This window comes from Phyllopteryx taeniolatus, chromosome 4, assembly GCF_024500385.1.
Source record: "Phyllopteryx taeniolatus isolate TA_2022b chromosome 4, UOR_Ptae_1.2, whole genome shotgun sequence".
NCBI classification, from domain to species: Eukaryota; Metazoa; Chordata; class Actinopteri; order Syngnathiformes; family Syngnathidae; genus Phyllopteryx; species Phyllopteryx taeniolatus.
In genome coordinates, this window is record NC_084505.1 from 3167407 (window position 1) to 3189056 (window position 21650).

The 21650-nt window shown below is 40.9% G+C and overlaps 1 protein-coding gene across 6 annotated transcripts in view; it reads left to right on the forward strand.

Moving 5' to 3' along the window:
• tenm3 (teneurin transmembrane protein 3) overlaps positions 1-21650 on the forward strand; it is a 398597-nt gene that overhangs the window by 218034 nt on the left and 158913 nt on the right. For 5 of the 6 annotated variants that reach the window (XM_061772049.1, XM_061772050.1, XM_061772051.1 and 2 more), the window contains 3 exons: positions 3529-3796; positions 14979-15152; positions 19426-19490. In XM_061772049.1, the coding sequence (XP_061628033.1) occupies positions 3529-3796; positions 14979-15152; positions 19426-19490 (507 nt within the window). Of the gene's footprint in view, positions 1-3528; positions 3797-5765; positions 6745-14978; positions 15153-19425; positions 19491-21650 lie in introns of those variants that run through there. The other variant, XM_061772054.1, reaches the window with a different exon arrangement.

A 21650-nucleotide genomic window follows, 5' to 3' on the forward strand; every position in this document is an offset into this window, starting at 1 on the left:
CATTGAAAAAGCTCTTTTTCCGTGGGAAGAAGAAAGACACTGTCAATGTAGATTCCACAAAGGTGCTGTTAAAATTACATCATGACACTACTTTACATGTTTACACTCGGTCAAATGAGGCTGGCGTAATGTCTCCCCATTGAGTGACATCAGAACACATGCCAGTTTGCCACAGTAAAAAGTGTGTCTTTGTCTAGTCTATTGTGATCTTTTGTTGTACTGGTTCTCCTTTTTTACAGATCATTTTGCTCAAATTACTTACTAATTCAATATTTAAAATTAAACTGCTGCAGATGTATCAGGTTTGAAGGTTGCCTTCTCCAAATTGTTGAACATTACAGCTGCTTCCACTGATTTTCAACATGATGTGCAGTATATCTCTCGGCTCTTCAGAAGTGTGATCTTTTGTTCTTAGAAATTATAGAATAATTTTAGCTGTGTGTTTTGGGTCATTATCTTGTTAGAGGACCCATGACCTGCTGCTGAGGCTACGCTTTCTGACACTGGGCAAAACATTGTCTTGATAGTCCCGAGATTTTCATCGTACTTCATATAATTTTTCCCAAAGTCAGCTATGATAAACCCAAGCTGAATCTCAACACTAAACACGATAAGCAGTGTAGGAAATTGATGGATGTATGAATACAATTCTCATAATTTGTATATTCTCTGAGGTTTTACAATTTAAAATATTGCATGTTTAAATTAATTCTTCAAGTGCAAAGCAAAGTCCTTTATGGGAAGTTTTTAGTCGCCCAGGAATCAGTGATGCAAAGGCAACCGAATAGAAAATGCTCACACATTTCACCTGTCATCCAAATGTGGGTGTCTTGTAAATATGTAGAAACCCTTTGTGGTAACATGTACCTTTACTTTGACTCATTGACCCACTGAAACATCTCTTAAGCTGTTGTGTCACATGAGTCAAGCACCTCTTTTAAACAAAGATTGTACAATTCTGCCATAAACGTGACTGCACTTCTTTAATTAGCAATTTTTCCATGGAATTCAGTTACAAAGCCACAGGACAGTTCTCAATCATCTGCCCCACAAACACTAGCTTGATGGCCTAAACCTATGGTTTGCATATTATGTCTTCTGTGAAAGAGACTGTTGGTGTTAACCTGTAACCACAAAAGCATTATACAATCCATCCATCCATCCATCCATTTTCTGAGCCGCTTCTCCTCACTAGAGTCGCGGGCGTGCTGGAGCCTATCCCAGCTATCATTGGGCAGGAGTCGGGGTACACCCTGAACTGGTTGCCAGCCAATCGCAGGGCACATAGAAACAAACAACCATTCGCACTCACATTCACACCTACGGGCAATTTAGAGTCTTCAATTAACCTAGCATGCATGTTTTTGGGATGTGGGAGGAAACCGGAGTGCCCGGAGAAAACTCACGCAAGCACGGGGAGAACATGCAAACTCCACACAGTCGGGGCCGGGGATTGAACCCCTGTCCTCAGCACCGTGAGGCAGACGATCTAACCAGTCGGCCACCGTGCCGCCATTATACAATCCAAACAGAATTCCTTTTTTTTTTTTTATTTAACTAAGAAAGGGATACATTTAAAATCGAATTTGACCAAATGCCCTATGGTAATGGATTCCCCCCCCCCCCCCTAAATGGGTTTCTGTGTGGAATTTGGATGTTCTCCACATAAGGAGGAGACATTTTGGGCCCCTCCATGTCAATGATGCTAATTAAAAATAGTATTTACTAGAGCCGGAGCTGTCAGTCATGGACCAGTTTGAATTAGAACGTTCAAGAAATATAGACATATTTTATTTAAAAATATAATTCACAGTTCAAATTTTTGACTGAGAAGGGTTTATTATTTCTGTTTACAGCAGCATTGAGAACAAATTCCCCATTAGCATTCATTTTCACTATTCCCTTTTCAAATTCCCTTTTTACTCTGAGAATCTGACTGATTTGGAATTAGCTTACATTCTCTCTGTACTGTACACCGTGTTTTCACTCCTTATCATTTCCCTCTTCACTGTGGGTCTGGACAATTACCAGGATACACTTTAAATTTTGCAGAAAGTTTAACAATTTAAGGGTGTGTGCAATCATACTTATAAACGCCTTTATTTTATGACTATCATAAAAACTCATAATTCTGTCTGCCTTGCTTTTTGATTTGGAGGCTCTTTTGATGCCGTATGAGTATATATGGTTTTTGAACGCATATCAAATACTGCATTGCACAAGTGACCATTGCAATCATAGTGAATAGTAAGATTTTGTTTCAGAATTTTCCAGTTCAATGTTTCCGTGTGTGTGTGCGTGTGTATTTTGAGTGAGTGTACAGTATACAGTGAGTTTACAGTATAGTGTATATGCACACAAAAGAATAAAAATAAAATAATTGTACATAATATTAATAGTGATAATGTTAATTTGTATTGCACATTTTCTACAAAGATTGCAGCTCAAAGTGCTGCACAGTAAAAGAAACAACATCAGTCTTGTAGGCTGATATTTAAAACACTACAACAAAAGACACGACAACAATAATAGACTTACATGTTTATGTTTCAAACCCTGCTTTATCTGGGATATAAGATATTTTGCACCCGTATAAAAATATTAAGCGGTAATACATCCATCCATCCATTTTCTGAGCCGCTTCTCCTCACTCGGGTCGCGGGCGTGCTGGAGCCTATCCCAGCTGTCATCGGGCAGGAGGCGGGGTACACCCTGAACTGGTTGCCAGCCAATTGCAGGGCACATACAAACAAACAACCATTCGCACTCACAGTCACACGTACGGGCAATTTTAGAATCTCCAATTAATGCATGTTTTTGGGATGTGGGAGGAAACCGGAGTGCCCGGAGAAAACCCACGCAGGCACAGGGAGAACATGCAAACTCCACACAGGTGGGGGCGGGGATTGAACCCGGGTCCTCAGAACTGTGAGGCTGACGCTCTAACCAGTCGGCCTGTAAAGCGAACATATAACAGGAAACACACACATAATCTTTCTATTTGTTTTTCTAATGCATTTATTTGTTTGTTTGTTTGTTTATATTTTGATAATCCTTCCCCATGGTGTAGTTTTTAATGTATGTGGCACAAAATGAACTGAGACTTTTAACGTACAAAGCACACTTTTTTTTCTTTACCATCTTTTATTGGTAATTTAAAAAAATCATAATCTCCCCACAATACATCTCTAGTAATGGTCCTGATACAATTATATTTGTATTCGAATTTTATAATTAATTTATTCCACTTTAGCGCCATCTTTTTTTCATGGGACACAAACTCTGAATCGCTAAAGGTAACATATTTACTGCATATTTTCAAGTCCTATGTAAAAATGTTTCAAATAATTGTAATTTAAGTAAAATAAAAAAATAAAAACATTTGATAAATTTCTTTCCGGTGACTAGTTATTTTTCAAATCAAGTTTCTACTTTGTTTTAAATAAATTGGTGATTTATGGCAAAATTTGACTGTACGATAAAAGTCAGGCATACAACTTGTGATACGTTTCTTTCTAATGTTTACAGAGCAACCATCCTATCACCACAACTCAACTCTGCCACCGGTGGCACCCCCATATCGTCAGCAGCCTTCAGTAACAGCACTCAACCAATCACTGGGCTGTGCACATCACTCTGGTCAATCGTTGAATTCCACACGGCAACTAACTCCTCCCACTGGAAGCCCGGCCCCGGTGGCCGGCCAATTACCTGCCGAGCTGCAGACCACACCCCCAGAGAGCGTCCCGCTGCAAGACAGCTGGGTGCTGGGTAGAAATGTGCCTCTGGAAACAAGGTAAATGCTATTTGGTTTAAGCACAGATGCAATTATTGCTGTGATATGAAAAAAAATGTATATCCCAATATACTGTAGGTATTTTTATATAACATTACAAAAGGTGGCAGTTTTTTCTTTTCTTCCTTTTTTATGAAACACATTTGTTTCAGAACACCGGGGTTCAAATCCTTGCCCCGCTTGTGTGGAGTTTGCATATTCTCCCCATGCCTGCGTTGGTTTTCTCCGGGTACTCCGTTTTCCTCCCACATCCCAAAAACATGCATGGTTGGTTGATTGAAGACTCTAAATTGCCCGTAGGTGTGAATGTGAGTGCGAATGGTTGTTTGTTTAAATGTGCCCTGCGATTGGCTGGCAACCAGTACCCCCCCTCCTGCCCGAAGATAGCTGGGATAGGCTCCAGCACTCCTGCGACCCTTGTGAGGATAAGCGGCTTGGATAATGGATGGATGAATGGAAGTGTGCTACGAGTACCACTAGTGGTACATGGGCTCTTTCTAGTGAGAGGCGAAAGAATCACTGAATTGAATGCTCAAATTGTATAAAATGTTACAGTAGTTTAAACTTATTTTAATACTGTAAGTATATTTAACTTTTAAGTTCAATACATTTTAAGTTCAATACATTTGCATTCAATATGTTGAACTGTGGCGGCACGGTGGGCGACTGGTTAGAGCGTCAGCCTCACAGTTCTGAGGACCCGGGTTCAATCCCCGGCCCCGCCTGTGTGGAGTTTGCATGTTCTCCCCGTGCCTGCGTGGGTTTTCTCTGGGTACTCCGGTTTCCTCCCACATCCCAAAAACATGCATGAATTGGAGACTCTAAATTGCCCGTAGGCATGACTGTGAGTGCGAATGGTTGTTTGTTCCTATGTGCCCTGCGATTGGCTGGCAACCAGTTCAGGGTGTACCCCGCCTCCTGCCCGATGACAGCTGGGATAGGCTCCAGCACGCCCGCAACCCTAGTGAGTAGAAGCGGCTCAGAAAATGGATGGATGGATGGATGGATGTTGAACTGTATGTTTTCAAACATTTTGTGATCATTTTAATCTAACTTTGGCGTGTAATCCATTTTAGTTGAATCATTATTTAAGAATTGTTTTTATTTTCCTGTATTTAAGCAGTGCAGTGTTAATGTTCAAACTGTGGATAATGTTACATTGGCTGACAATAATATTAAATAAACATTTTAGGAATACAACCGCTGCCTCGAAAGGAGAAAGAAAGGATTTTTTCACCTGACGAGGTGAAAAATATTCAGCGTGTTAGATATTCGTTTCAAGGCCTCATGAGTCAGAAAACTCACCAAAAATTACATGCACACAGCGAGCTATGTGGATGTAAATGATCTTGAATGACTTTTTGCTAAGCAGATAGCTCCAGTGTGCGTCAGGCTTTCTAGCTGGCACTGTGACAAGACAAACAAAGGCCTGTTCTTCTCAACGGGTAAACAATATTTTTATAATTTAAAAAAATACACATCGTACATACAGTGTTTTATCAAAAATAACAAGAAATTCAAAATCATTTTCTTCTTTTGGAGCTAATCTTTTTTCTTTTGTAATTGCAATCATTAGTCCTAATTATGCATCATGGAAATCTTATTGTCAACACAACACAATGGATTACACAGGTATGCAGGATGTAATCATGATATTTTAATTGAAATTATTTTAAGTTTAAACCTATGTAGCGGACACGCTATCAACAAGATGGCACCAGCAACCCCCAACCTCTGATATAGTTCTGCATTCCTGTCTACTGCCCCGCTGAGCCAGACGGTCACAGGAAGTCCGGTTTATGTCACCCGGACCTTAAACTAATGAACAGCTGCCCAAGAAATCTGTGTTTCCGTTCATCACAGACCCCTTGTTGTGCAGAACTGAGATGCTGACCAAAAGGTTGAGAGAACCTCTTTCCAAATGCGACTGTTGGAGTCAGATTGACAACAATTTATTATTTATTATTTATTTATTAGTTAGACAGATCAAAGATTGAACTATTACTCCCGGACCTTGAGTTAGGTTTAATAAATTTTTTTTAGCAACTCAAATACAGCAATAAACTATTTGTTTTAATATTAAAACATGCACTCAAGGCGCTGCCAGGCTCTCTGGGAACATTGATGTGACACGGGTGACACCCGCTGCCGTTTGAGAGTTAATGCAAGCCGAGGACAGTTACCGACAATTTTCACTGACTTTAAATGTCTGTTGTCATTTTACGAACTTTGCATGAATGCTCCCAGTATATATCATGACACCAATGTCACTAATGATTGTTTTTCCACAGGTCTGATTTCAAATCTGTTTGTCAACTGAATCACATGATGTTTTACCTCACACAACACAAATGTTACACCACAAATATTAAGTGTTCTTAGCCACCACATAAAATTTAAACACTCATTGCATAGATTAACCAGTGTGTGTGTGTGTGTGACAATGCAGAAGATGGGAATGAACTAATTAATCTCTTATTTCCACTGGTTTTAAAACCACAAATAATCCTAGGATGAAAATTAATACTAAGAGGCGCGGTCTGTCTTCTTCTTGGTCCCTGGGTCCCCCTTTCTCCTGTGCATAAAAGGCCGGAGCTCCCTTTGTTCTGGGCCTCGTTTCTCCAGCTTGTCAAAGACGCTGCCACACAGTCAGGGAGCCCCGCCTCTCACCACGAGGCGGCGGGAGAAGCGCTCTGCCCGCGCCCCGAAACTACGTGTGTGTGTGGGGCAGCTTACAGAGAAAAGATCTGTCAGGAAGGAATTGCGGCGCAAGTTTTCTCTGAGCCCGTGACTAACACTATCACCAAGGCGCTTCGGCAACCCTACCCTTGCTTTTTCTCAGTTTTTCCTTTTTTCCCCCCTCCTTTTTCTTCAAATACACCTGTTTGGCGCCCCGGCCCATCCATCTGGAAGACCGACCACCCTGTCTAAATTCTGTTCTACGCAACGTGAGTACAGCGTGCTGTTTTCCTAGGTAAAAATTGGTGCATAATTGGATTATAATAATAGTCACAGAAATTCCCAACCTCGCATTGCTCCCCGCACATTCTCACTTCACACCTATAGTACATCACAAGTTCGACCTGCTTTACGAATGTTTATCTGTATCCTTTGTAGTCAAGCCCCTCTGCACTGTTTCCCTGTAGTTTTCCCTTTTAGATTTAATTAAATTTTCTATAAAATTCCACTTCATTTTGTGTTTTGTGTGTGTTTGAGTTTAATAGTGAAACCGCTGTATTTAGAACTCTAATTTTGTCCAAGTAGAAAACCTTCAGAAGAGCAAGTTTGATTAAATGTTTTCGTCACTTTTCCTACAGTTTATGAATATAAAAAAAGAAATGGTGTCCCTTTACGAGACAACGATAGTTTGATTATAACCTTAAACGTAAATCGAACTAAACCGGGAGTCAACGCAGGCATTTGCTTCGGGGTGTATTCTTTTCCAAAATTAATTGCATTTTATCCAAAACCAACATACGCAACACCAAAATACTGTAATTTCTCGTGTATCATGCACATTTTTTCCTCCAAAAAAATGGTCAAAATCAATGGTGCGCATTATACATGGGTATGGGGGAAAATGGAAAAAACTCACATTTTATAAATGTATGCGGCAATCTCGAGGTTATGAAAAAGCTGTACACTTTCATTCCAATGTGCCACCGCCCCTTAGATCTTAGAGGTTATGAGAAACGTGTACACTTTCATTCTAATATGCCATTGCCACCTAGTGGTTATGAAAAACATTTGGCCTACACTTTCATTCCAAATGACAGGGCACAGTTGTGCTCATAAGTTTACATACCGTGGCAGAATTTGTGAAATACTGTTTTTTAAAATATGACTGATGAACAACCATCATTCATTTCTTTTTGATTATGTTTTGTTTAATGATAATGCTTTTCTGAAATGCTTGACCGCTTAATTTGAATCCCATTAAAATAAAATTAAATGTGTTTTGCCTGCCCCTTAATTTTTTCTTTAAGGAATTGTAACCATCTTACAAATTCTGCCTGGGTAATCAAACATATGAGCACAATTGTATGCTTTGTCATTTACCAAATAAAAGTAGGGCTGTGAATTTGAAAATAAGAGCAAGTAAATAAAAAAGAAATTATTAGGTGTTCAAATAAAGTGCTTAATTTAAGAATAATTATTTTTAAAAAACTAGCAAACTACAGCTAATACTTTATGTTTTGATCATATGGGTAGAAGCAAAATCATGCATTGTAAAAATGCATTATACATAGGTATAAGGGTTTTCAATAATTTTAAGGTCAACTTTGGGGGTGCGTATTATACATGGGTGCGCATTATACACGAGAAATTACGGTCCTTAAAATTGTGCTGTGGGGTTAGGGTTAATAAAAACTAAATGGAAATAGAATGAATGATAGTTCCACAAGTTGAAATAGTTATTTTTCAGCATTTTCAAGATCATCTAACTCTAACCCAGGAATAAAACTGGTCTGTAACATCCTTGGACAAATACCATGTGGCCATCCATCCATCCATTTTCTGTACCGCTTTATCCTCACAAGGATCACGGGCGTATTGGAGCCTATCCCAGCTATCTTCGGGCGAGAGGCAGGGTACACACTGAACTGGTCGCCAGCCAATCGCAGGTCACATACAAACAAACAACCATTCGCGCACACATTCAGACCTCAGGGCAATTTAGAGTATTCAATCAACCTACCACACATGTTTCTGGGATGTGGGAGGAAACCGGTGTGCCTGGAGAAAACCCACGGGGAGAACATGCAAACTCCACACAGGCGGAGCCGGGATTTGAACCCCAGGCCTCAGAACTGTGAGGCAGATGTGCTAACCAGTCGCCCACCATGCCGCCCCATGTGCCCATGTTGACAAAAAAATAAATAAATAAAAGTTGCAAAAATAATTAAAAAAAAAAGCAGTCATGAAAGTGTTACTTACTGCTTTAAAATGTATCACTATTTTTGTGTTTAAGTTTCGCATTTTTAATTGAAGAAAAAAATAAAAGTAAATAATGTATCGTAATGCTCTTGTGTTTACAGAGTATTTTGTTTTTTGGTTATCCTATAGATCTTGCCTCACATAAACTGCAAATTAAAATGGGTGGAATGTAAGTACATTCCACTTATTTGCTACAGGTCTTTTGCTTTGTTGAGTGATAATCACTGTGAACATAGCTGTTACTACTTCAACGGTGACAGCTTCAACATTCTTGTGTTGCCCCGATTAATAAAGATATCCAGTGTGAATAATTCCTAAAATGCAGGTTAGAGAAAAGACAATTTGAAGCATCATTATCTTTAAGAGGCTACCATATTAGTTCTGGTTGCTGTTCACTGCGGTCACAGTCATTTTACACTCTATTATCCCTGCAATCTCTGGTCGTCTCCTGACATTAGTTTGCACTAACACATTGAATGGGTAGTCTGCTACATGACTCGATCCTAGCATACAGCGTACAATTGTCAATTTGAAATCCTTTTATGTGTCCTATTGCTGCACTGAAAAGAACTTTCATGCCTCAAACCCCACAACAACTACTGTCTGAAGCGCACACTATACTGCTAAACATGGCTGGATTGATTCAAGTGCATCTTGCATAGATCCTTGCATATGCTTAGCTTGTTTTTAAGTGTACCTCGGTGAGCTAATTTTCATCCATATTGTCTCACATATATAAAATTACAAGAAAACAGTACAGGGAACCATGCATAATTAAATTCAGTAGTAAGTCAAAGTAAGTGGTGTAGTGGTACATGCTGCTGCCATCGGGTTCCATTCCCGGCCAGTGCTTCCATATTCTGCCACGGTCCCAAGCCCAGATAAAAAAAATAGGCAGGTTGTGTCAGGGAGGGCATCCGATGTAAAAACTCCATCCATCCATCCATCTTCTGTACTGCTTATCCTCACTAGGGTTGTGGGCGTGCTGAAGCCTATCCCAGCTATCTTCGGGCGAGATGTGGGGTACACCCTGAACTGGTCGCCAGCCAATCGCAGGGCACATATAAACAAACAATCATTCGCACTCACATTCACACCTACAGCCAATTTAGAGTCTTCAATCAACCTATCACGCATGTTTTTGGGATGTGGGAGGGAACTGGAGTACCCGGAGAAAACCCACACAGGCACGGGGACAACATGCAAACTCCACACAGGCGGGCCCGGGATTTGAACCCCGGTCCTCAGAACTGTGAGGCAGATGTGATAACAAGTCATGCGAGTGACTCTCTGTGGCGACCCGTGATAGGACAAGCAATAAGTTGAAATAACATCCATCCATCCATTTTCTGAGCCGCTTCTCCTCACTAGGGTCGCGGGCGTGCTGGAGCCTATCCCAGCTGTCATCGGGCAGGAGGCGGGGTACACCCTGAACTGGTTGCCAGCCAATCGCAGGGCACATACAAACAAACAACCATTTGCACTCACAGTCACACCTACGGGCAATTTAGAGTCTCCAATTAATGCATGTTTTTGGGATGTGGGAGGAAACCGGAGTGCCCGGAGAAAACCCACGCAGGCACGGGGAGAACATGCAAACTCCACACAGTCGGGGCCAGGGATTGAACCCAGGTCCTCAGAACTATGAGGCTGACGCTCTAACCAGTCGCCCACCGTGCCGCCGTTGAAATAACATCCATCCATCCATTTTCTGAGCCGCTTCTCCTCACTAGGGTCGCGGGCGTGCTGGAGCCTATCCCAGCTGTCATCGGGCAGGAGGCGGGGTACACCCCGAACTGGTTGCCAGCCAATCGCAGGGCACATCGAAACAAACAACCATTCGCACTCACAGTCATGCCTACGGGCAATTTAGAGTCCCCAATTAATGCATGTTTTTGGGATGTGGGAGGAAACCGGAGTGCCCGGAGAAAACCCACGCAGGCACGGGGAGAACATGCAAACTCCACACAGGCGGGGACGGGGATTGAACCCCGCACCTCAGAACTGTGAGGCTGACGCTCTAACCAGTCGGCCACCGTGCCGCCGTTGAAATAACAATAAGTAAAAATAAGTAAAAAGTCCAAGTAAGCTGCCTCATCCCAGCAACGCTTTCCCATTACAAATGTAAAAGAAAAGCATGGGGAAGCAAAGTTTGACATGTTGAAGAAGTGCAATAGTAATCGAAGTATGTATCTGAAACCACCCTGGCATTGACTTGTTATGGTCAAGTATTGACATTCTGGTATCATAGTTTTCTGGGCTTGTTAAGTTAACTAGATGGTAGTGAGTTTAAATAACCAGAGATACGAGACCTTGTAGGAACACTACCAATCAAAACTATATGAAAAATTCAGGCACATTTATAGAAATGTCAACAGGACCGCAATTGATTTTACCGATTTCTGTCACCAAATGGTCAGGGTAGCTGAGGGCATTTCAGTGAATATTCTTTTTCAGTTCTGTAATGAGTGGCATTAACGATCGTTATCTAATATAAAAGCAAGAACCATTGTAAGGTCATGGTCATACCATCATCTTTGTCATTCCCTAATTGGTACTTATCTTTTGTAACTTTTGAGTCACATCGGTCTTTAGTTTTATAATGGCACTCTGTCAGATCCTGCTGTGTCTCGGTCAGAACACTGGAAACACGCCACAGCATATATTAAGATATCACCATATCCTGTCTTTTACAAACATTGGGCTAATCTTGTCAAATCAAGCTGTCAGGGGAGGCGGGACCGGAAAACATGTCAACACTACCAGATACTGTATATCCGTTTCCATAACGGCAGAAACAACAACAATCATGCAGGAGGAGGCGGTAGTTTTGATTGCGGCAATGTTTTGTGCTGAAAAAAAAAAGAAAAATAAGAAAAAAACGTGTGTTGTGTCATCCCTGGGTGCTGTAGAGAGGACGGTTTGGGCAGTTCTTCAAGGAGAGCTTGATGTAATGATCATGTACTTTTAATACCACTAGCAAGCAGACAACATAAAGTTATGTACTGTATTTTCACGACCATAAGGCGCACCATATTAAAAGGCGCACTCTCAGTTACGGGGTCTATTTATGTATTTAACACATACATAAGGCGCACCGTATTATTGGGCGGAGGCATGGTAAATCATACGCTAGCTTAAAACATACGGTAGAATACATGCAGGCTAAAACAATGTTTTTAAAAAGGCAGCGGGAGCAAAACTGAGTTCGGTTGTACTTTATTGACGTATTTAACAATGTAAACAGTGAGTTCGGTTGTACTTTATTGAAGTATTTAACAATGTACTCACGTTATTTTTTGATCAATCCTCATCCACAAATCCATCAAAGTCCTCATGTTCTGTATCCGAAATAAACAGCTGGGCAAGTTCTCCATCAAACACACCAGGTTGCCTCTCGTCATTGTCAGAGTCAGTCTCGTTGCCATGCGGTTCCTCAGAAATGATGCCGGCTTTTACGAAAGCTCGAACAACAGTGCAAGCAGACACGTTAGCCTAAGCATCACAAATTCTGGCGTAACTCGCCCAGCGCTGCCTCCTTGTCTTAGTAAAGCTGTGTTCGCCATCTGTCATCCATCGCTCCCACGCCGCTCACAATTTCACTTTGAACGCCCTGTTTACACCGATGTCCAGCGGTTGGAGTTCCTTCGTCAAGCCTCATGGAATGATGGCAAGCTCTGAGTTATTGCACTCAGTCGAATGTTGTCTGTAGAGACGCTTCTCCCGGCTGTTTGCTCATTAATCCATTTCTCGAGTTGGTCTTCCAACTCGGGCCACCTCGCCTTGTTTCTGCGTAAACTCAGCTTCGTCTTCTTGTCTTGGCGAAGCTCGTTTTCCTGCTTCCTCCACTTGCGAACCCTGGATTCATTGATCTTGAATTATCGCGGGTGCTCGATTTCCATGTTCCTCTGCGTAACTGATAGCATGCAGTTTAAACTGTGCTTCGTAAGTGTGTTTCTTCGAATGTGCCATTTTCAGGGGTCCTTAGCCAAATCGATGTTGTTTTGCACAATGCACATACCGGCGCTATATACCTACTGGGTGCGTGCCTATAGCGTCCTCCTTCACTCGCACCTTTTTCCCCCTTTAACGGCCGCGTGCTGTCCTAAGCCACGTCAGCTTTTCCTCTGTATAAGCAGCATGTCGGCAGGAAATGCTCCCAGTCAGTCAAGCAGAGCGCTCATCACACAACAACATTTATAGATTTTGGAACTCGGTTCACACAAAAGGCGCGCCGCATTATAAGGCGCCCCGTCCATTTTGGAGAAAATTTAAGACTTTTAAGTGCGCCTTATGGTCACCTTAAATATGGTAGCTAGCTGTTTCACTACAACTTTTTCTTTTTTTAATGCGGTCATGATAATCATCACATCCAACATCAAAAGTGCAGGGCTGCTGCTGCCATAACTCGACCAGCTTTTCTTCAATTTCGTTGTTCTACTCATCCCTCTTTCTCTTCACCATATGATGCGTGAATAAATGTTGACAGCAACTAAAGGAGATGAGGCGCCATTGCAAGACACAATCCTATTGGTTGAAGTCAAGGTGCTGTGTCGCAGGGTTCTTTTTATACTGTATGTCACACTACACGGAAGATATCCCCCCCAAAATATCAAATATGCTAGTCTTTTCGCCTTGGCATCATAGGGCTTTTCCGAAGCCAAATGGCTGATTGTGGATTATGTCACACTACAAGTAGTTTTGTCGTTCCCGACAAAATATGTCAGCTCTGATCTGGGAAATCGAGACAGTAACTAGGCTAAAATCTCGTAGTGTGATCCAGGCATAAGATATACTACAGTATACTATACACAGGTGGCTTCTCTTGATGTGTTACATAACAACACAGAGAAAGTTTCATGTGAAGGAGTTGAATTCCATTCACTGTGACTGCAATGCCATTCTACTTCTGACCATCTTGTCATCAGTTTAGAGATAAAAAAAGCCATCATATATATTTCCTGGGGGTTTTGACTTTTGAGTCTTATCATGTAAAAATCTGCTTACTACTGACTTTGACGTGGGACCACTTATGCAAGAACATAGCAGGAGTAACTGGAGCAAAAACAGAAGTGGAAAATCTCACTGTGAAAAAACTTATTGGAGAAATGGATGAAGGTCACCTAAGATCACCATAGATAATCCTTTGTGTTTAAATCATGAATGCATGAGATTGGGTGCAGTCTTTAGGCTCATGACAAATGAGGCTGCTAAGTCATCCTTAAATTAAACTACTAGAATGCACACAACAGAATCAAAATGCTCAATGCATTTTTCAGTGTATTTCCTCTGTTATGTGTCCTCTTCATTCTGTTTCAGACCACTCACTATGATTTCCCAACTTACTTCCCTTTTTATCTGTCTTCACATCTTGCCTAGAGGCAGGTATTAATTACATGGCTCTTGTTACAATCGGCTATAATTTGTAATCACACTGCCTTGTTAGAGAGTAGTCGTAATTGTAATTGCAGATGCTCATTAGCGAAAGCGCTGTCATTAATTAGACATTGTGACCTTGATAATGACTGTACATGCTTTTTTAAGTGATTTTCATCACTGTGGGTCCTGTCAACTGTTACCTTAAAAGGAATTGTTTTGTATTGATGGAAACTGATGAACACATCAATTAAATTGAAGGTGAAGTCCATGGGTACTTTTTAAATGTTATTTAGTGTTTCCCCATTCTTTATTAAAAAAAATAAAAATTAAAATCCCATCTAGACCAATGTTGTTTTAGAAAAATGTTTGGGTGGGAGGAAAGCAGCATTTACCTTCTAATGAATGTTTATTATTAACAATATACAATGTATACAAATATAATAAGCATAATTCCTATGTTTTTGGGGTATGGAAGTAAACAACTATAAATTGTTACTATATGATGTCGATTAAAATACATTTCTGGATTGTTGACAGTTTTATACTGAATTATTTAAGGTCCTCATTTACTTAACATAATGGGACACATTCACAGTGTTCATTTATTGGTATGCTTCATTTTTGCAACTGTAAACAAAAAGCTGATGGGTTTTTTGACAAGAAACTACAGTTTGTCTCATCTGTCCAAAGGACATTCTCCAAGAAGCTTTGCGACTTGTCAATATGCATTTTGGAAAATTCACGTCTCGTCAGTTTCAAGATATTTCTGTGACCGTGAGTCTTCAATAAAAGGGTAGTAACAATTTTGCTAAGGTGTGGAAATGTAACATTTTTTTCCCTCTTTTTTTCCTCTCTTATTCTCCAGGCACTTCCTTTTTAAGACAGGTACAGGTACCACCCCCCTCTTCTCCACAGCCACACCAGGCTACAGTATGGCGACAGGCTCAGTGTACTCCCCTCCCACCAGACCTTTGCCAAGAAACACCTTGTCCCGCTCTGCGTTCAAGTTTAAGAAATCCTCCAAATATTGCTCATGGAGGTAAGTTCACATCAAGCGATAGAAATTAATGCACAGTCTTCTGTGGTTTACAGTGAAACATAACAATATAACATGCTGCATTGTTCTTTCTTCAAATATTCTATATAAAATATATTTTTATACCAACATTGACCTGATTAACAGATATGAGTAGGGTAGACTGGATAAATATAGAGAAAAGAGTCAAGCGCAACAAAAACTACAACCAATAACCTGGCAGGAAAGAATCTGTTTCTGTATGATTTGTCTGAATTTGCATGTTCTCCCCGTGCCTGCGTGGGTTTTCTCCGGGTATTCCGATTTACTCCCACATCCCAAAAACATGTGTGGTTGGTTGATTGAAGACTGTAAATTGCCCGTAGGTGTGAATGTGAGTGCGAATGGTTGTTTATTTCTATGTGTCCTGCGATTGGCTGGCGACAAGTTCAGGGTGTACCCCGCCTCTCGCCCGAAGATAGCTGGGATAGGCTCCAGCACGCCCGCGAGCCTAGTGAGGATAAGTGGTACAGAAAATGGATGGATAAAAATGATGGGGCAGTTTTTTTCCGAGAAAATAAATGTTTAATTGATGTTAGAATTATGAGGCAATGCGGAAAGGAGTGACTAGATTTGAGGCGTCGAAAAAGAAACGAAGAAAAAAAGAGACAAAGCTAACTGAAAAATCAAGCAAAGTAAAAGGAATTACAAGCATTTTTCTTGGAAATGCAACACATACACAACTCCATATAAAGCCTACCATGCTTAAATCCAGTGCGTTATTTCCCACTATAGATACAACTGATTGATTACCTTTTAAAACTATTTAAATCAGTATATTTACGTCCGGAAGGCTAACTTGCCAAGCACAGATCGATCCAGTTGGATCACAGGAATATAAATCGGTACATCGATATCATCAATGAATGAATCTATACATAGTCCCCTCCAAATGTCAACCTCTGACGATGAGGAGCTGTGCTAATCTACTCGGGCTGATGCCTTATTGTTGAGCGCAGATTCATATGTTGCTCCTCTCACATGTTCATTCCGACCAAGGAAGCGTGCGTTCGGAAATTCACCCTGACGCCCTAACCTTACTTTCAGAGAGCGCGGTCCCGAGTGTAGCAGAGCAGTGCCGGAGGTTATTTCCGAGCGTACCCCAAGCTGCTGAGACAGAAGCTAACGCACTGTTGCAACATGGTTAGTGCCATAGACTGTCCAGAAATTGAAAATCCTCCACCATCCTTAAAATCTGGTGTTTGCAACTACGTTGGTTTTAGTGTTAAATATGTCCTAGATGGCAAGCATGACGTAGACAAATGTACAACGGTATGTCGCAAGTGTCATTGCATAAGTACGTTAGTGGAAATACAGCAAACATGACATCACATTTACGCCGACATCACCCCAATGAGAAAATAAGTCCTAGAAAAAAATAAGGAGCAGGCGTCCTACAAACATTATCCGACTTATTTGGACAGCATGAGTCAAAGAGGGCAAAAAAAATTGACTGTGCACTTGCTACTTTTATTGTTGTCGACGTGCGACCCTTTTCTAACTTGTGGATAACACCGGGTTTTATAACATGCTGCATGGACACTTGAGCCCCGTTATGAGAACTTTGTGACCCTTGTTGCTCTAACCTCAGACGGCTGGATGTCAAGAGCTACGCAAAGTTACTCGACTTAATTACTGCCCTATATTACTGTGGAATGTAAGATGAAAAGCAACGTTCTTCAGACATGCCTCCTTGAGAGACACACTTCTGACAATTTAAACAAAGATCTGACAGAAGCTATGGAGGATTGGAATTTAGTGCAACCAAATGTAAAGGTACATCTCAATAAATTAGAGTATGGTAGGGAAGTTAATTTATTTCAGTACTCATAGATTGTATAGATTCATTAAACATTAGGGAAAATACTTTTCAGAGTGCAAATTCCTACCTAAATTTCTACATTAAAAATCATTGTTTCTTGATTAATAGTTACGAAATATTCTAGTTTCTATAGATGTTGAATTTGTGGTTTTCGTTTGCTGTAAGCTACAATCATCAAAATGATACTGTACATATATCCATCCATTCATTTTCCTTACTACTTATCCTCACACGGGTCACAGGCGTGCTGGAGCCTATCACAACTAACTCTGGGCGAGAACGGGGTACACTCTGAACTGGTCGTCAGCCAATCGCAAGGCACAAATAAGCAAACAATCATTTACACTCACGTTCATACCTACGTGCAATTTAGAGTCTTCAATTAACCTACCATGCATGTTTTTGGGATGTGGGAGGAAACCGGAGAAAATCCACACAGGCACGGGGAGAACATGCAGAATCCACACAGGCGAGGCCAGAACTGTAAGGGAGATGTGCTAACCAGTCGTCCACCGTGCCGCTCTGTACATATAGAAGAAAAATCATGAAATATTTCCCTCTTTCAGCTAACTAAATTAAGCTTTTGACACTTTTCTATTTTTATTGAGATTTACCTTTAACTATACCAGTGATAACTGACAATGTCAGGAATATAGCTAATGTTATCACAGTTGCTGGGTTAGTTATGGTATAACTTTTATTTTCTAAGAAGCTATTTTTTTTTGAAAATATACTCTTATTGCTAAGATTTGCACCACAGATGATACAGAATTTTTTTTCTTATTATTTTCACATTGGTAATTTCAATAAAAAAAAATTTATTAATTTTTTTAATCGAAAAAATATCGAAACATGACACTTGCGTATCGACTTGCGTTATAATATTGGCTTCTTGAAGATGATATAGCATAAATGTATTACCTCATTGTTCCAAACATTCTCCCAGGCTCTCTACGGCTTTGTATTATTCTCTAGTGAATTAAATGTTAGGGTCCCAGAGAAGTGCACTGCAGATACTGGAGCATGTGCAGAAAACTAGTTCCAGTTAGTGACCGATTGAAGTGTAGACATGAAAGAGGATTTTTTTTTTTCTAATCAAATAGTTTCTAAAAATAAATTCTCTGTGTTTGAACATCATGGTGAGTTACATATTTATATGCATTATTTCAGGCAGGAATTTTTTCCCCCTGACTGCATGTAAACAAACTTCTCAGTAAATAGCACAAAACCCAACAAAAAATGACAACCATGTCTGAAATGACTTTTAAAAAACTAGGCTTTACATGATCAGGATTTTTGGGGCCAATCACCGATCAGCGAGTTAAAAAAAACGATAACCAATCACCGATCCGATCACAAGATGGAACAATGTCTATTTAAATGACTTGTTCCTTTACTGTATATACTTGTGTACTGTATATTGAGTATAATCAAAAGTATTCTCTAGTCCAGTGATTCCCAACCAGTGTGCCGTGGCACATTAGTGTGCCATGAGTGATCTTCAGGTGTGCCGTGGGAAATTGTCAAATTTTACTTAAATGCTCAAAAAATTATTCATCTACAAGAAATAATGTATCTTTGTTCCTCTATTCATGCCAGTGATGCATAGGGACAGAATTGTAATTGAATTACTTTATTGTAATTAAATTACTTCACACAGACCAAAACCTTAGAGCATGATTCGACATAACACCGCCATGTTTACGTCCAACCGTTAGTGCTGGCACCAGCTTGCTAGGCTACATGATATTTTGTTGCCTGCTTGCGAGCCGTATCGTATTAAAAGTATGTGAACATACCTCAAGCAATCCTTAAATGAACGTAATCTCCCGAGCACCGGTGACCGCCACCACACGTTTTCCCCCATTTTGTTCTTATAAGACACACGTCTCGATGTCGTCGCCATGGTAACGAGTTTATCCGGTCGTGTTTGAGTTGACAAGATAAAGCCCCGTGATCGTAAAAGATGGGATGCGAAGATTTTATTGCTGTAGTCCGACACAGTGCAATCGTGAAAGACCAAATTTGCTTCTAGTCTGATCCAGGCATTACGTTTCACGTCTGTTTCAGACGTGTTGTCTGTCCCACACTGCAGACATGTTTTAAAAAAAAATTACTTTCTTGGCTGGCAGATATTGACAGTAGTACGTCAAAAGACACGCGACAAGGATAAAAATAAACTTGCTTTTGGATTCAAATGGCAACGCAGAGGAAATGTCTTTTGCGGAGCCGATCAATGACGTCATTGATTGGATTGGCGAATTATGACATTAAAGCAGATCAGCATAAAATGCTCTTTATCGGCCGATACCGATCAAGCCGAACAGATCGGTGTAAAGTCTAAAAAAACAAAATCAAAAGTCAAACCAAAACATTTACAAAGCTCACACACAATATGATGTGTTTCCCTTTTAGGTGTACAGCCCTCAGTGCAGTCGGACTGTCAGTACTCCTCTCTATCCTGCTCTGTTACTGCATAGGTAAGACCTCATTTGCTCTCACAGCAACGGTGGGTTGATCACAGAATGAAAAATTTAACTTTATTATATTATATTTTATTATTATATATTATTATTTATTATACTTTTCCTCGCTCTAAATTGCCTTGTCGTCTATTATGTCTCCTTGAAGTTATGTATTGATATGTTTCCTTTTTCTCGTTGTTTAGCTGTAGTTTGTACTTGGTTTTCACTCTGGTGTAAGCCCATCAGATAACCTTGATGACAGTGTTTTCATTTCTTCGGGCCTTAATCTTCATTACTGAATTTTCAATGTTTTGGATGTGTGGGTTAGTAATTTTACATGGTCATAGCAAATAGTCCTGTTACAGTACTGAATGGAGTCTTACCATTCAACGTCTTTGTACTGTCTGTACTCAATGTAATGGAGTTGCATTGCACTAACTGTAAACTAAAAAATATATATATTAATCAGCGATTGGACACTTGATACTACAGTAAAATGACTGCCTTTGTATTCTTTGTAATCCAGTACATTTACTATGATCGGATGACTGATTCATGACTTACAACCTTCAAGTACCAGTGTACAAGCAAATTTACTTTGGCCATATTAATCAGATCTGAAATGTGAGAAGTGGTCCAATAAATTGATGGAGGCTCTTGGTGGGTTATGCTGGGAAAAAAAAGTTCGAACAAATTAGTCATAGCCTTGAAAATGTCAATGGATGGTTTTAAAAACTGCTTTACTATTGTCATGGGCGGAACCAAGGACAGGACCCAAAATGCACGACTCCAATTCAATGGTCAGAGGGGACTCCGAGGCAGGCTTGTGCAGGCTGACGTGAAATGCGGGGTGGACCCGCATCGACCTCGGGAGCCTAAGCTTCATGGTGACTGGGTTGATGACCTTTGTGATGGGGAAGGGCCCAATGAACCTGGGAGCGAGCTTACGGGACTCCACCCGGAGTGGAAGATGCTTGGTGGAGAGCCAAACCCGCTGACCCACCTTGTCGATCGGGCCGGTGTCCTCTTATGGTCAGCTGCAGTCTTGTAGGACTGCAGCATTTCGGCCTTGCTCCCATGTCCTCCTGGAGCGTCTCACCAAGGCCAAAGCAGATGGAATCATGGACTCGGGGGGGGGGGGGGGGAGCTATGGCAGGAAACAGAAATGGTTGGTAACCATGCACAATGTGAAAAGGTGATAGACCAGTGGATACAGAGGGCAGAGAATTGTCAGAGAACTCGACCTAAACCAGCTTCTTAGTCCAGGATTGTGGCTCTTGTGGCGCAAGATATCAGAGCTCCGTCTCCAGGTCCTGGTTCAACCTCTCCGTTTGTCCGTTGGTTTCGGGATGAAACCCAGATGACAGACTGACGGTAGCACCTATTAAGCTGCAAAACTCCTTCCAAAATTGTGAAACAAATTGGGGGCCCCTATCTGATACCAAATTCTTGGGAAAACCATGAAGCTTGAACACATGGTTTATCATCACCTCTGCAGTTTCTTTTGCCGAGGGGAGTTTAGACAATGCAATGAAATGTGCCATCTGTCAACAACAGTGAGAACAGTGGTAATCACTTTAGAGGGCGGTAATCCAATCACAAAGTCTATCGACATGTCTGACCAAGGACGTTGTGGTATTGGCAGGGGTCGCAACTCCCCAGAAGGACGTTGACAAGAGGGCTTGTTAGCAGCGCATACCTGGCAAGCATTGACATAATTGATAACATCCCTTCTAACATTGGGCCACCAAAAGCACTGTTCGACGACAGATTGCATTTTGGCAATGCTTGGGTGACATACAGTCCTGTTAGTGTGACCACAGTGGATAACCGTTTCCCTTAAGGAATGGATCACATAAAGCCTGTTTTCAGGGCAATCTTCATGGCTAAGATCATTATTCAGAGCCTCTTAGACCACAGTTTCTATTTCCCAAACAAAAGCAGAAATAAAACATGACTTGGGAAAAATAGTTTTCGGGTCAGACACAGATCTTTCTTCACAGAAAATACGTGATAGAGCAACTGAGTTTTCTGTAGAAATTTGCAAACCCTAAGAACCTTTGAACGTCATTGCGCGACGTGGGGGTGGGCCAATTCGTCACGACATCAATTTTGCAAGGATCCATTTTGATTTCACCTTGATCCAGCACAAAACCCAGAAAAGAAACGGACATC